This window comes from Perognathus longimembris, chromosome 2, assembly GCF_023159225.1.
Source record: "Perognathus longimembris pacificus isolate PPM17 chromosome 2, ASM2315922v1, whole genome shotgun sequence".
NCBI lineage: Eukaryota > Metazoa > Chordata > Mammalia > Rodentia > Heteromyidae > Perognathus > Perognathus longimembris.
The window spans coordinates 136,322,394-136,337,896 of record NC_063162.1 but is presented as its reverse complement, the minus strand read 5'-3'; the positions used below and the strand labels follow the sequence as shown (position 1 = coordinate 136,337,896).

The window sequence follows — 15,503 nt, the reverse complement described above, 5'->3', positions numbered from 1 at the left end:
GAAGGAGGGAGGGATATGGGCAGCAGGGATGAGAATGATCAAGGGTCAGGTTCTAGATTATGAAATAATCTTTTTTATTATTGTTATTGTAAAGGTGATGTACAGAGGGTTACAGTTACATACGTCAGGTAATGAGTACATTTCTGTTTGAAGTGTTACCTCTTCCCATTTTCTCCCAGTTTTCCCTTCTACCCTCCCTCTCCCATGAAATCATCTTTTTAAAACACAAATGCTTATTAATTAGTAAGATAAACCTAAGGCAGGAGGATCACTAATTTGAGGCCAGTGTGGGCTATGTATAGTAAGACCTAATTTAAAAAAACAAACTAACAAAAAATCAAAACAAAAGGGAAACAAGCCAGGCATAGTAACACATGCCAGTCCCAACACCCAGGAAGCTTTGACAGGACTATCAAGAGTCTGAACTCAGTCTGAGCTGTATAGTGAGATCCTTTCTCAAACTAAAATAAGAATTGCTATGGTCAACAAACATGAACTCTAAAAAAAATCTCTAAATAACATTATTTATTTGCTGTGTTGCCTGGAGCCAGTAGATTAATTGTAAAGCTATATTAGAAAAGAAATACAGCATGTTCTAAGATTTTCCCTACATGGATCTACAGAGTAGGGAAAGTGCTCTAAGTTTTCCATTCACTATGTGTGACAAATACAGCTGACTCACATAGGTATAAGTTGAGTCAATGAAAAGATAATTTTATATAAAATTAATTTGCTTGTTCACTCATTAAGTAAAAAATATTACTATTTGCCAGCTGTGTACAATGTTAGAGCACCAGGTGTGGGGTTACAATGAGACAATTACTGTCTGTCCTCTGGAGCTTATATTCTAGCTCCATCCTGTCCAACACAGTAGGTACTAGCCACAAATGGTTATTCAACACTTAACATATGGCTGGTCCAAACTGAGATGTGTCTAAAATGTAAAATATCAACTGGATTTCAAAAACTTAATAACCCAAGAAAAATCTCAAATGACTAATTTTTAGATTATTTTAATATATCCATCAAATTATAGACATACTTTATTGTAAATAAAGTAATAATAAAATACCATTTATATAAATAATAAAATTAATATAAAACATTACATACATAAGTTATTTAAATATTAATTTTGTTTTTTAACTTTTTTAATGTACCTACTACAAAACTTTCAATTCTATGGGGCACTGGTAGTTCAAGCCTGTAATCCTAGCTACTCAGGAGGCTGAAATTTAAGGATTACAGTTCAAAGCCAACCCAGGCAGAAAAGTCCCTGTGAAACTGTTATATCCAATTAACCACTTAAAAACTAGAAGAGGAGCTGTGGCTCAAAATGGTAGAGTGTTAGTCTTGAGCAAAAAGGGTTCAGAGGCAGTGCCCAGGCCCTGAGTTCAAGCCCCATAACTGACAAAAACAACTTTCAGTTCTATGCTTCACATACTATTTTGATCAAACAGTGATGATTTAACCCAACTTCTGTCTTGTTAATAATCTCATGATCTATACAAATGAAATGACTGGATAAAGAGCATCTGATTTTTGTTTGATAAATATTAAATAACCTGGCTGGACAGCAGTGGCTCATGTTTGTAATCCTAGCTACTTGGAAGGCAGAGACTGGAGGATTACAGTTCAAGGCCAGCCTGGGCATTAAAGTTTGAAAGACTCCATCTCATCCAATGGCTGAGCAAGGTGGTGGGGACAGGAGGAAAAAAAACTAGGAGAGAACAAAGGAAAGGGACGTACTTATGACCTGACTTATGAAACAATAACTCCTGTGTACATCACCTTTATAAAATAACAAAATTTTAATAACCAACTAAGCCCAAAGGGAGTGTCAGAATAGCTTGGGTTATAAAGCACCTGCTTAGCAAGCACAAGAACCTAAGTTAAAACTACTGTGCATCTAACAAAAACATCAGCAGAAGAATGGGCTGGAGGTGTGGCTCAGTGGTACAGCTCCTAGCAAGCACAAGGCCCTGACACACACATACACATTCTCCCTCTTTCTTGTTTCTCCTTCTCTCTCCCCCTATTCCCTTCTTTCCATTCTGTCAGGAGTCTTACAGCTAGAAGTCAGTGGTAACTTTATTCCTCTTTCTCAGTCAGGAACTACAGATTTCTTTCTCATATTTATAGCCCAAGAGTGACTAATATATTAGGAACTCATTCCATTTTGAATAAATCATGGAAAATTGTCAGGGCAAATGCTATGGAAACTAAGCATTAATTTTCATGATATAGAATATAGTATGGCTCTCAACCTTGACAAAATGAAATTGGGTTTTAGTCTAAAGTAGCTCTCTGAATCCTTTCCTCAAATCTCCATGTACAAATCTCTTTCCTTATAATTACTTATGCTAATAAAATTGCCCACAGAATTGGTTTATCTGGTTCTGAACTCCCATTAGAAATGCAGAAGTAAAAAAGGAAAACTGAACCTATTAGAAGTAAACTGTTTTTTATTAGCATCCATTTACTGTACAAGGGGTACTTCACTGTGACATCTGTACACATACACACAAAGCATTCCAATCAATCTCACTCTATCACCTCTCCATTACCCTACCCCTTCCTAATACAATTTCAACAGGTTTCATTGTTCTATTTTCAGACATGCCAACAATCTACTTCAGCTATATTCATCCTCTTTCACCCTTGTTAGTCCATCCCCCTCACTAGGACCCCCTCAACAGAGTCAGTTTCTTTCCCCTTCCCTAATCTCTTATTAATAACCAACAACTATGTTTTCATATACATTGCAATGTATCTCAAACTTATTCTCTATCTTTTCCCCCTTTTCCCTTCCCATTTTCCTCCTGAGTAGCCCTTTAGTTAGATTCATGTTCTATGCTTAACCATACACATAATATGTATACAGGTATATGTCCATGAATATATATGTCTTTTAGATCTAGCTACAGGCTAAAATACTTTGGGGTTTTTTGAGCTTGGTCTGTCTCAATATGATATCCAATTCCATCCACTTCACTGCAAATGATTTTATTTTATGTCTACATAATACTTCAAAGAGAGAGAGAGAGAGAGAGAGAGATCCACGCCTCTGTTGGGTACTTCAGCTGACTCGATTGGTTGGATACTATGAACAGTGTTGTAATGAACATAGGAATGCAGGTATCTTTCCTGTATATTGATTATATTGATTGATTTACTCTCCTTGTAGAAATAAACTCTCAATAGGCAGAATGGCTAGGGGATTATGTGCCTCTGGTATCTGAGCCATCTTTTCTTTCAAGTCACAATATTTGCTCTTGATACCAAAGAGAAGTAGGAAAATAGATTTTAATTTTTAGCCCAAAGACCAAAAGAAACTGAGATAATGTGATAATTAGGCTCCTCTCAATGTTTTCATTATTACAAATAATATTTTAAAATAATTCTAAATATTCATATGTAAATGTACATGTCTGTCTGAATTTCTCAAAGAAAAACACATTTAAAATGGATACAGATAAAATACTGTTATAGAGCCAAAAAAATCTGGACCAGTGTATACTTCCAGATATGTATACGGAAGTGCCTATTTCTTCTCTCCCTCTTTTCTTCTCTGTGTCCCTTTTTCTTTCACTTGGTTTCCCAGAAACATGTATGGAAGTGCCTCTCCCTCTTTTTTTATTCCTTTTCTTTTTGCTGGCTTTTTGGGATAGGATCTTGCTGGCCTTGAGCAAAAAGAAGCCAGGGACAGTGCTCAGGCCCTGAGTCCAAGCCCAGGACTGGAAAAAAAAAAAAAAAAAGGAAAATAAGTCTTTATTTTCTCCCTCTATACTCAGATCTCTCCTTCTGTAACTCCTAAGAAGTAGATATTGGATCATTAGAGATCTATCCTTAAAGCATGGTTTTCCTCATATATTCTCTACTTGTTGTCTTCTTACTTCATGGTCTGCTTATTTCTTCTACTTTAATTTTGTAAAATTAACTGAATTTAAGACTTTTAGCTTCCAAATGAGTTTTTACTTCAGCAATCAATTCTTAAATGTAGAACTTGTATGCATGTGTGTATATATATATATATATAGGTATAGGTATATGTGTGTGTGTGTGTACACACACACACACACGTGTGCCTTGAACTTCTGGACTCAATCCTCTTGCCTTTACTTCCTGAGCAGCTAAGACCATAGGTAGGCCAAGGCACCTGGTATTTTTTATCTCATCATTGTTTATCTCAGATTTTTATGCAATTCACTCTTGGCTCCGTGAGCATACAAGATTAGAGCATCCTAGTGTTCCACAGTGCTTTCTGTCTCTACCATGAGCAGCTGCTGTATTTGTTCATCTTGGCACCCTCTTCCAAGTTTAGTTTCCCTCAAACATCTGGTGAAATTTGATCACCTATCTATGTTGATAAAATGGAAGGCTAACACTGATTTTACTTCTTTTTGTTTAAATGCACATTTCCCTAACAGTTGTTTTACTGTCTCTAAAACCTCCAAAAGAGGTCTTGTGGGTGTCTGCAGGTAAGTAGTGCACTGTCAGATAGGTTTCATTTTACAAGTATAGAAAGAAAAGCAATTTCTCCCTATTATTCTTGAAGTAAAGCAGATCTTATTTTGACGGCATGGCCATGTAATGTATGTAAATCAATTCTTGATGGATGGAGCACTCTTCCTGCTCTTCCCACTCTACCCTGCTCATCCAGTCTCTGGTGGACATTCATTACCAAAGGCACTAAGATGTGTGTTCTCAATGGTCACCAAGCCTGTCCAACCCTCCTCAAGACGAATCTACTAGTTGCTGGAGATCCTGCTCTCACAGATTCACCCTGGGAACTAATGTCATGGCCACAGCCCTTTATATGAAGGAAGAAAGAGAAGGCGTAGGGAAAGGAACTGTTTCACAGGCAATTCTTTCTTTATTTGCCCTCAGTTCCATCTTCCCCCAGACCTGCTCTCCTTTGTCTGCTGCTCTAAGCTTAACTGCTTCAGGAAAAACTCAGTACTAAGAAACTTTTCTTCATGTAGCAGGAGCTAGACTACATTTTATCCAGTAATGGTTTCTTACCCAATATGATTCTAGTTGTTTTTGGTTACCCTAAAAATTTTCAAAATCCCTGGTGTTATTATAATAACAATAGCAGCTAACATTAATTAAGCATTTGCTAAATGTAAAATACACTTAAGTGCCATGCACACATTGTCTCTCTGAATCCTCATAATAATTCTATAAGACAGGTTCTAGTATCATATCCTAATTTCACAAATAAGGAAACTGGGATGAAAAGAAGATCAAGCACCTTGCCCAAGGTTACCCAACTGACAAATGGCTGAGCCTGGATTCAGACATCACCCTTTTCTGTTTGTTGGGGTTTTTTGTTTATTTTGTTTTGTAATACAGCTATGATTTGTTATCTTTTGTCTGTTTTGTCATTTTCAGTGCTATTTGAGTAGAGGAAGTTAAATGAGTACTTCCAGTTCCTCACTTCATGACGGAAACCCACTGGTCTCAGAATACCACACTTGAAAAAAAAAAATCAGTTGTGGGGCTTGAACCTGGGGCCTGGGAGCTGTCCCTGAGCTCTTCAGCTCAATGCTAGCACTCCACCACTTGAGCCACAGTGCCACTTGTGGTTTTCTGGTGATTAACTGGAGATAAGAGTCACACAGACCTTCCTGCCCAGGCTGGCTTTGAACCACAATCCTCAGATCTCAGCCTCCTGAGTAGCTAGGATTATAGGCGTGAGCCACCAGCACCCAGCTGAAATCTCTTTTGAGAAGATGCAGAACCTAGTGAAGAAATCTAGTGACAGAAAACAGGCCCTATGAAACTGTTTTCAGTTATCAATAGTGGTAACATATAGGACTCCCTATTTCTAAAGTATAGATAACAGAAAAGAAAAAAAGAAAAACAAAGGAAAACACCCAATGAAACATTAAACAATAGCATTTTAACATTCTGTCAGTATCACTAGAGAGAAGCTAAGAATGCACTAAAATTTTAGACCCAGGCTAGTCCAATAGCAGCCTTTTAATAATTCAATAAAACTCAAAACACGTGTAATGTTCCTACCACATGCAGTATGCTATGAAGTGAAAGGCACTATCCACTGTTCCTGCCCTTGTGGAGCTCACAATCTAACAGGAAGCACAGACAAGAGAAGAAAGAAACAACTGTAATTCCAAGTGATAAATGTGAATATAGGTAGGTGCATAGAGGGTGATGCCCACAGACCAGAGGGAACAAGCCTGTCAAGGAAGTTTCCCTGGAAATAACTACTAGACTTAGTGTTAAAGAACCAAAGAGGTTTTTCTGGGAATAACTGTTAGACTAAAGGTTAAATAATACTCTATTACTGGCTTGCAGGGATTAAACCAAGTTCATTATCTAGTCTCTTAACACCTACCCATCTAACAGCTATGGTCCACACAGACAACTGGAACACATTTTTCAGTTAGTAATCAAGTCTTTTCTATTTAACATCCTCATATTTCAAACTCATGCTCTACTCTCTGAATCATCTACTATAACTACCTTCATTTCAGGCTCCATCATCTCTCACCTTGATATCTAGATTATTATCTTGCAACTAGTCTTTCAATTAAATCTCGTCTCTAGCTTCAAAAGCAAGTCTGATCATGAACACTCCCCTTGAATGGTACCCTCTCCATTTGGGAGCTCCAGGTTCTCAACTCCTCCTTCCCACCTGGGTTTGTCCACATGCCTTTACTCAAGGTACTTGGCCCCGGTGGTTTGAAATTCCAGCCCTCACTTGCTAACCCCTAAGTATATCCCTATGGCCAGTCATCTTGAGGTCCACTCCTCTTGTCTCACCTTCCTCCTCCCCAAGGTGAGTTGGAAACCTCTCCTGTGTGTCCCAAACCCACGCTACCTCATCAGGATCCTCATCACAAAGAATTAGACTCAAATATGCTGTAATTGTCTCTTTACCTGATCCTCTACAGCACAGTTCCTGGTACATATTTCAGGAAATACTGAGATAATGAAAGAATGAACAATGAACAAACCAAGATAGCCAAACCTAATAAAGTTGATGAGACAATCAAAGGAGATGATGGGGAGGACAGAACACAGGAGCAACACCCACCTTCAGTGGGTGGAAAGAAACCAGTGAGGGAAACAATGAACAACTAAGGAAGCAGAAGAAAACATCTAGGATCCTAGACAGTATTTCATTCCAATAATAGAGAAAATTTTAAGACAGTATAGGTTGTCAACAGCTGCAAACACTCCAGACTGGTCAAAGAAGGTGAGAAGTAAGACAGGGCATTAATTTGAAAAAGGTCCGTGGTGATCAATTCTACTGCTGACCACAGCGCACCACACTCCTCTCAGAATTATCAATGACCAGCTTTCTTAGCCACTGTTTAAATTAGGGCTTACAAGTAACCAATGGTATGAAACTTACCTGTGCAATCTTTTTTCCCCATGATTAGAAAATTGAAAGATAAAAACTATTTAAAAAAATCCCACCTTCCAGATATAACCACTTATTTCACTATTTCCTTTGTTTTTTAAATGTTTATCTTTTTTACATGATTATATTGTATTTTAAATCCTAATTATTTCTTAATTATGCTTATATTGAGTAAGCATAATAAGTTATAGCAAAAGTAATATTAACTATTAAGTAATAAAGCTTAATTTATGCTTCTTTCAGACCAAGTTAACTTCTCATTAAAACAGTAAGTTAACCTTTTTAATTTATAAATTAGGATGAAGAAAAAAATGGTACAGAATTAGGCATGCCTGCTTGGTCACATGCACAAAATGATTTATCTGTCACATGAAAACCTCTCTCAATTTTTATCAATAACACTACTGATGTGGCACACATCTTATTTCTTATCATGGTCTGCTTAGGCCTAGTCTTTTCAATCATTCTCTAGAGCTTGGATCTAAAGAATTGGACACTAGATGTAGAAATAACTACAGTTGTAGAACTTCCTAGTTTTGTTTTAACCTCTCCAATTAAAATTAGACACATTATAAATTATATAATTATAAAATTATACATGTTTCCCTGATGATTTGCTACAGTTAGAAAAGTGAATAAACCAGTTTTTAATCCTTTTCTTATATATTTTTAAAATTTTAGTATGGATTAAGTATTGCTGGAAAATATTAAAGGTAGGAGGAACCTGGTCTTTCTATAAGAATATAATCTTTCTATAAAGCAAAAAAACTTTTCTGTGGATTTGATTTTTGGTGCCACTTCTGGGGGTTGAACTCGGGGCCTGGGCATTGTCTCTGAGCTTCATTGCTCAAAGCTAGTACTCTACCACTAGAGCCACTGCTCCACTTTGGGTTTGTTTTGGTGGTGGTGGTTAATTGAAGATAAGAGTTTCATGGTTTTTCTTGCCTAGGCTGGCTTCGAAATGCGATCATCAGGTATCAGCCTCCCGAGTAACAAGGATTACAGGCATGAGCCATCAGTGCCTGGCATTTTTATGTTTTTTTGATACATTTTGCCAAGTTAGATAGAAAAAGGCTGCATCAAAGCTCAATACTTGAGTTTTATTTTCCCTTATACTTGCCAACCTTGGGCATTCTTATTTTTAGTTTTTGTCAACCTAATAAGTAAAGATTGTTTTTGTTATAACTGTCATGTTACAACATTAAAGCTTGTATTCCTTAGCACTTCTTATGAGTTGACTATTCATATCCTTTTAACTATTTATCTACTGGACATTTGCTTTTAGTCTATTGGTTTATAAACACTCTTTATATATTTATGGTACTGTATTAACCATTTGTAACAAATACCAAACACTTTCCCCTTTTATTTATGGCTTGACACCTTGGGTTTTTATTTTATACTACTACGCAGACTAATATTTTGTTTCTCCCTTACAATTATATTTGTAATCCTATTTTCCCCACTCATATTTTTATAAACTTCTCAAAGTTCTTTCTAATATGTTTACAGTGGAATGCCACTGATACTGGTGAGATGATTTATCTCTACCATTTAATAAACATTAAGAGATTCTAACTCCCCCAAATTTATCATGACAGTTTCAATAATCAATACAAAACATAGGTTAAGACTAAATTCTACACTTCCCTTATTCCAATTTTAGCTGTTAAGACAAAGAACAACAGAGTTTTGAGTTTAGAAAATTCATTCAAAATTCCCTTTACCCCATATGAAGCACAGATCTCTTGCTAGTTATCACCCACCTCTCAAAAACCTGTTAGGGATCCTTATGATGGGACAGGACTGAATGAAGCGCCTCCTAACTGGGTCCCATCGTATTTTCTTCTTACCTGTTACCACAATTATCAGCAATAAGTCAGACACATACAAACATGGCAAATAATACATAGTTACTGTATTATAAAGACAGAAAAACAGGAAACAAAACAATACTTGAATACAGAAAAGAAGTGATGAAAAGCAGCATTTAACTGTTTTGAAAGTAAAAATTAAGTCAATTTATAAGCAGCGATGAAGGTTTTCAACTCATCCCCAAAAGAATACGAACAACCATATGTACCTTTTCTCAGGATTCTGAGTCAATAGTATGTGTACTCAATAACCACCATTGCCATCTTGTGGCAAAACCACCAAGAGCTTTACAAACTATTAGAAACAATTTTTAAGTCACTGAATATCCAAAAAGGAGCACTACAGAAAAGTAATTGGACATAGCTGGCTTTTGGTCTCAAGATTTGGTATTAGTTATACAGCAATGGGCACCAGCCTCTAAATGTGAAATAAATTGATCTTACTATAAGTAAAATTGTATGATAGCCAAATAAACATTCACTAAATGGGCATTTCTATGGGGTGAAATATTGGACATACACATGTCTTTCCAAGAAGCAATCAGCTCCACAGGAACACCAATTAGAACTTGTTTTTTATAGAAGAAAAAAGCAATACATTTACAGAACAATTAAATGGGGTGATTTTTTTTCTGCCCAAAGTTTTGATAATATCAAAGACAGCGCTTATTGATAATAAAACAATGTTTTCATAGCATTTAAAGTTGATGACATAATTATTATAATATGTCCTAATTGACATATGTTATGTCATAATTCTCTAAATACTCCTGAACTGATCTAGCACTCATCTTACTAAGTACCTAACATGCCTGGAGCCTTGTGTTAGAACCCAGAACTGCAAAAGAAGGAAGTGACTTGCTCCTACCCATAAGAGCCCATGCTGTGGTGAGCAAGACAGATGTATAAACAAGTAATTACATTACAGTGAAGTGACTGTTGGAACAGAGGCTATAACACCACTTTCAAGAAGATTATTATCATAATTATTTTCTAAGTGAGGACACTAAAGGAAAATTAAGTGAGTAAAGGCCAGGGCCAAAACTTAAACCTAATCAAGGATCCTTTTTTTCTGCCAAGGGCCAATTGGATATTCATAATATCATTCATTTAAGGGCCATAGAAAATGATCAATACAGGCAGATGGCCAAGGGCAGCCAATGAGAAGCATATGTGTCTGTCTTATCATGTACCAAATGATTTCTCCAACCTTATTTAGTCTGAAGGCCAAGAGGCTCCTTATCCCTGGCTGCCTTCTTTTAGAAACCACACATATCCTGTCTCAAATTTCCTATAACGTGACTAGTTCTTGTTTTGGATAATTGGAAACATATTCAAATATTCATCAGCAAGATCTAGTTTGTCTGCCAAAGAAGGTTTACATTGGAATATAGAAATTCTTTTTTGTTTTTTGGTGCCAGTCCTGGGGCTTGAACTTAGGACCTGTGTGTTGTCCCTGAGCTTTTTGGCTCAAGGCTAGGAGTGGAGCCATAGCTACACTTCCAGCTTTTTTGGTAGTTAACTAGAGATAAGAATCTCACTGACTTTTCATGCCCGGGCTAGCTTTGAACTGTGATCCTCCAATTTTAGCCTCCTGAGTAGTTAGGATTACAGGTATAAGCCAATGGTGCCTGGTCACAAATTCTGCACAGTAAATTATGACATTATCTGAACTTGCTTCCTTAATATCATGGAGAAAAGATGCTTGTAAGTTAGAAGATTTACTTTGCTTGCAAAAGGGTTCATCTTTTAATCCTCTAAATATTTTAAGTTAGTGGTTCCCAAATGTTGGTCTATTATCCACTGCTAGGCTTAAGTAAAGATTACCAAACCTACACAAAATAAGAAAACTATAGACAAGGTAGCGAGTTTATCAAGAGTAAAAACCTTCAAAGGCCTACCCTTTTCTCCATAGATTAGAACCTTTTTTTTTTTTTGGCCAGTCCTGGGGCTTCAATTCAGGGCCTGAGCACTGTCCCTGGCTTCTTTTTGCTCAAGGCTAGAACTCTGCCAATGAGCCACAGCACCACTTCTGGCCTTTTCTATATATGTGGTGTTGAGGAATTGAACCTAGAGCTTCAGGTATATGAGCCAAGCACTCTTGCCACTAGGCCATATTCCCAGCCCAGATTAGAACCTTTCTACTGTTAAAATTCTTTACTTTATGGAAGGACAGTATTGGAAAATGGTGTTAATTTTTTAATACCTTTCTTTAGAAAAACAGCATTTGCAAGCCTACATCTGCCCTAAATATATATGTATACATATAAATCTAGGTCTATATGTCGATATATAGAGAGACATATAGACTTAGATCTATCTACATTTATGTATTTTTTAACTTATGGGTTTATGATATCCAAACTACTGAAGAAACACTGCTCTGAATTAGTACGGTATGCATTGATGATTCCTGAATACAGTACAAGGAAACCATATTGTTAAAAGCTACATAACATGCATGTAAAAAAAACTTCCCTTACCCTCAAGCACATACTCTAATTAGGGAGACAAGACAGACACAGAAAAACAGTTAGATAGCAATACAAGACAGAATATAACAAGTGATTAGCTTAAAATTTTTATGTATCAAAAGCATTAAAATGTACATACCCTTTGACCCAGCTATTCCACTTCTAGGAATCTATTCCTAAAGAAATGATCATAGATGCATGGAAAGATGGATGGACAAGGAAACTAACTATGGTAGTAATATTTATAATGGTAAAATTAATTAAGAACATCTTCAATGTCCAATGATAGGGAGACAGTTAAGTATGTTAAATAAACATACTTAAATATGTTCATATTCTATAAAACTCTTAAAAGTATATAAACAGTATTTATCAACATGACAAAATGTTTCGCAATATCTTGTAAAAGAACAAGTTACAAAATGATATTAAGGTATGATATAATTTTAGTAAATAAAAAGTATATGTTCATGAAACATACAAGAAAGATACATATCAAATTTTAATTGTGGCTGCTTATCTTTGGGTGGTTATTATGAATGATTGATTTTTTTTGGCTTTTCCCTTTATGTTGGTCTTTATTTTCCAAGCTCTCTCATTGAGTAGGCATTACTTTTGGACTGGAAGAAAAACAATACCACATTAATTTTTTTCTAAAGTATAATTTTTAAAATATTGGAAAGAAACATACCAAAATGTTAACAGTGGTTATGACTGGGGTTGGAGTTACGTTATCCAAAAATTGTATGCCATATTATTTTATGTGCCGTATGAAATCTCAACTATTTTAGAATAACAATGAGAGAATAACCAGCTCCTCTGGGGCTGGCTCAGTGATAGAGCACTTGATCAACATGTACAATCGTTCAGGTTTTCTTAGATGTGTCAAACACCTTTGGCATGTTTCTCTCTCAGCAAACAGTACTACTATCACAGGCACAGACAGGATAATGCTGACTCCACAGAGGTGACTGAGGAAGTGGGAACTGACTTCAGAACCCATGTGTTCTTCCTTTACCCAAAGAGCAAGAAACAAACAGAAAACAGCAGCACAGTAGTGTAACAGTAACAAATATGTATTTTTAAAGAAACATATGCCTTTTCAATTTCAAATAAATAAAATACATTCCTGCTTTGAACTTTTTGTTAAAGTTTTTACATATATTCAAACTGCTGATTTTCATTAGTGATTGCTTCAAAGACAATCTTTAAAATGAAAAACATCTTTCCAATGATTTCACCAATTATTTTACTTGCTTTCATTTTTCTTCCTTTTGTGAAGTTTTTTCACCATAAAAATATATAACCATTCACTGAACCAAGAACAAAAGCTGAGTAAGCAAGCTGGCCCTCCCCAAAGTATTGTAAATAAGTCTTTTTTTTTTTTTTTTTTTTTTTTTTGGCCAGTCCTGGGGCTTGGCTGAGCATTGTCCTTGGTCCCTGGCTTCTTTTTGCTCAAGGCTAGCACTCTACCACTTGAGCCACAGTGCCACTTCTGGCCTTTTCTATATATGTGGTGCTGGGGAATCTAACCCAGGGCTTCATGTATATGAGGCAAGCACTCTACCATTAGGGGATATTCCCAGCCCTCAAGTCATTTTTTAAAATCCATAATTAAAAGAAAACAAGAAATGCCCTTTGTAGATTAAAACTATGAGCAATCACTGAAAGATGAAAAGCTATTAGAATTAGATTACAGGAAAAACTACACCGTTCTAAACAGCAGAATAAAAAAAAAGCTAGAGCAAGTTTTGGTGACCTAGTTTAAACTAAGGTAAATTAAGCCCAGAGATGGAAGACAGAAAGAAGAATTGAAACTTTTACAAAATTTACAGCATGACTGCTTGGGGGAACACAGAAGTCACAGAAGATCAGACACCTAGCACCCATTTTCCTTGTTTAGTCAAGTGTTGTAGAATAGAGGACTTTGTTCCAAGATTGGAACAACAATAGCAGTAGTAAGAGAAATAACAACACTCGGACCACAGAGACTGAACAGACCCCCGTGTGAGTATTAACACTTAGGCACAATAGCTATACTAAAGAAGACTAGCAACTGGTACATTTCATCTCACTACACAACAGTGCCTTCTTATCCCTACTCACTACCAGTGACAAAAGCTAACTATATTTTACTTCCAAGTTCAGGGTACAATAGAAATTTCAAAGTCCAGATCAGGTTTGTATGTGGGTTGTTTTTTTTAAAGAATTTGTTTTATATGACACTTATATGAGTGGTCAGCATAGGATCGATTTCTATCTGATTCACATTCATTCAATGAACAGTTCGTTGATGAAAGCATATGGCAAGGAGCTACTTTGGGTAAAAAGGGAAACAACTCAAAGAAAAAGCATTATTCCACTCCAAAGATTATTTATAATGTCATTTTCTTGTTAGTCATCAAATGTCTCATTTCACTACCTAGTCTTATAGACAATTCATAATTGAATCTTAGATAAAAAGCTTGGAGAAAATTTAGTGAGGTACAGTAAATATCAAAAAGACAAACATGAGATCAGGCTGGATTCTCAATGCATGTAAAGCCACTGAAAGATTGATCTGGGAACAACCTGACAGTACAATAACTGTCACACTTTAAGAAGATTATCTTGTTTTAATATACAGGATAGATGAGGAAAGGAAGATTAAGAATTGAAAAAGAAATCCAGCATAAAGCAGTAAAGGCTTGAACTACAGCAGCAATAGAAAGAACTGGAGGTTCAAAGCAGCAGAGTGAAGAGCATCACTTTGAGCCAGGTTGTGGCACTCACCTACAGGCCCTGCTACTCAGAAGGTACAAGCAGAAGGATCACAAGTCTGAGAACAACTTAGGCAAAATTAGTGAGACCCTAACTCAAAGACAAAATAATAAAAAAAAAGGACTGAGAGTATGACTTAAGTGGTAGAACATTTGCCTAGCTTGTTAGAGGCACAGGGTTCAATTCTCAAGACCGTAAGAAGAAAAGACAGGAATCACTATGCCATACCTGTAATCCTAGCTAAGACACTAAATCTCAAAGACTGAAGTTCAAGACCAGACCCCAAGCAGAAAAGTCTAGACTCCACAAAATAAAAGCCAAAAACAGAGCTGGAAGCATAGCTCCAGGTGGTAGAGTACCAGCTTAGCAAATACAAAGCCCTTATTTCAAATCCCCACCAAAATTAAATGAAAATAAAAAAACAAATAGTACCTACCCCTCACAATGGGTTATGAGTGAATGTTTTTAAAAGTACCTGCTAGCTGAGCTCATACCAGTAATCCTAGCCAGTAAGGAGACAAGATCTGAGGACTGCTGTTTGAAGCCAGCCTGGGCAGAAAAGTCTGAAAAACTATCTCCAATTAACCAGAAAAAAAAAAAAAACTGGACTAGAGATGTAGCTCAAGTGGTAGATAGCCAGCCATGAGCAAAAACTCAAGTGAAAGCAAGAGATCCTGAGTTCAAGCCTTGATACTAACACTGAAAAAGCACCTAAACATATATTACAATAAAACAAGTTGGACAGGAAAGTTAAGTAAAAGAAAGAAAAAATTATGAGTCTGAAGGTTCTGTGACTTGAAGAAAGGGCGGGTCGAAAATATCATCATGCACTGCAGCAATGTTTAGAAACAGTAGAAACCAAAACAAAGAATTTATCTATTACTGGGTGGCTGATAAAATCTGTAACATGCATAAAATACTTGCAGCCATGAACAAGAATAAGAAAAGTCAAAATATGCTAACAAAGAACAATCCCTCAAATGCATTTTAAGAAGAAAA

At 36.2% G+C, this 15,503-nt stretch overlaps 1 protein-coding gene across 2 annotated transcripts in view; it reads right to left on the bottom strand.

Moving 5' to 3' along the window:
* The window catches only part of Klhdc10 (kelch domain containing 10), a 49,891-nt gene that overhangs the window by 20,679 nt on the left and 13,709 nt on the right, over nt 1-15,503 (bottom strand). The window contains exon 2 of one of the 2 annotated variants that reach the window (XM_048340220.1): nt 9,163-9,249. The exons of the other annotated variant lie outside the window; for it this stretch is intronic. Coding sequence (XP_048196177.1) covers nt 9,163-9,249 — 87 coding nt within the window. The remainder of the gene's footprint in view (nt 1-9,162; nt 9,250-15,503) is intronic. 2 annotated transcript variants of the gene reach the window in all.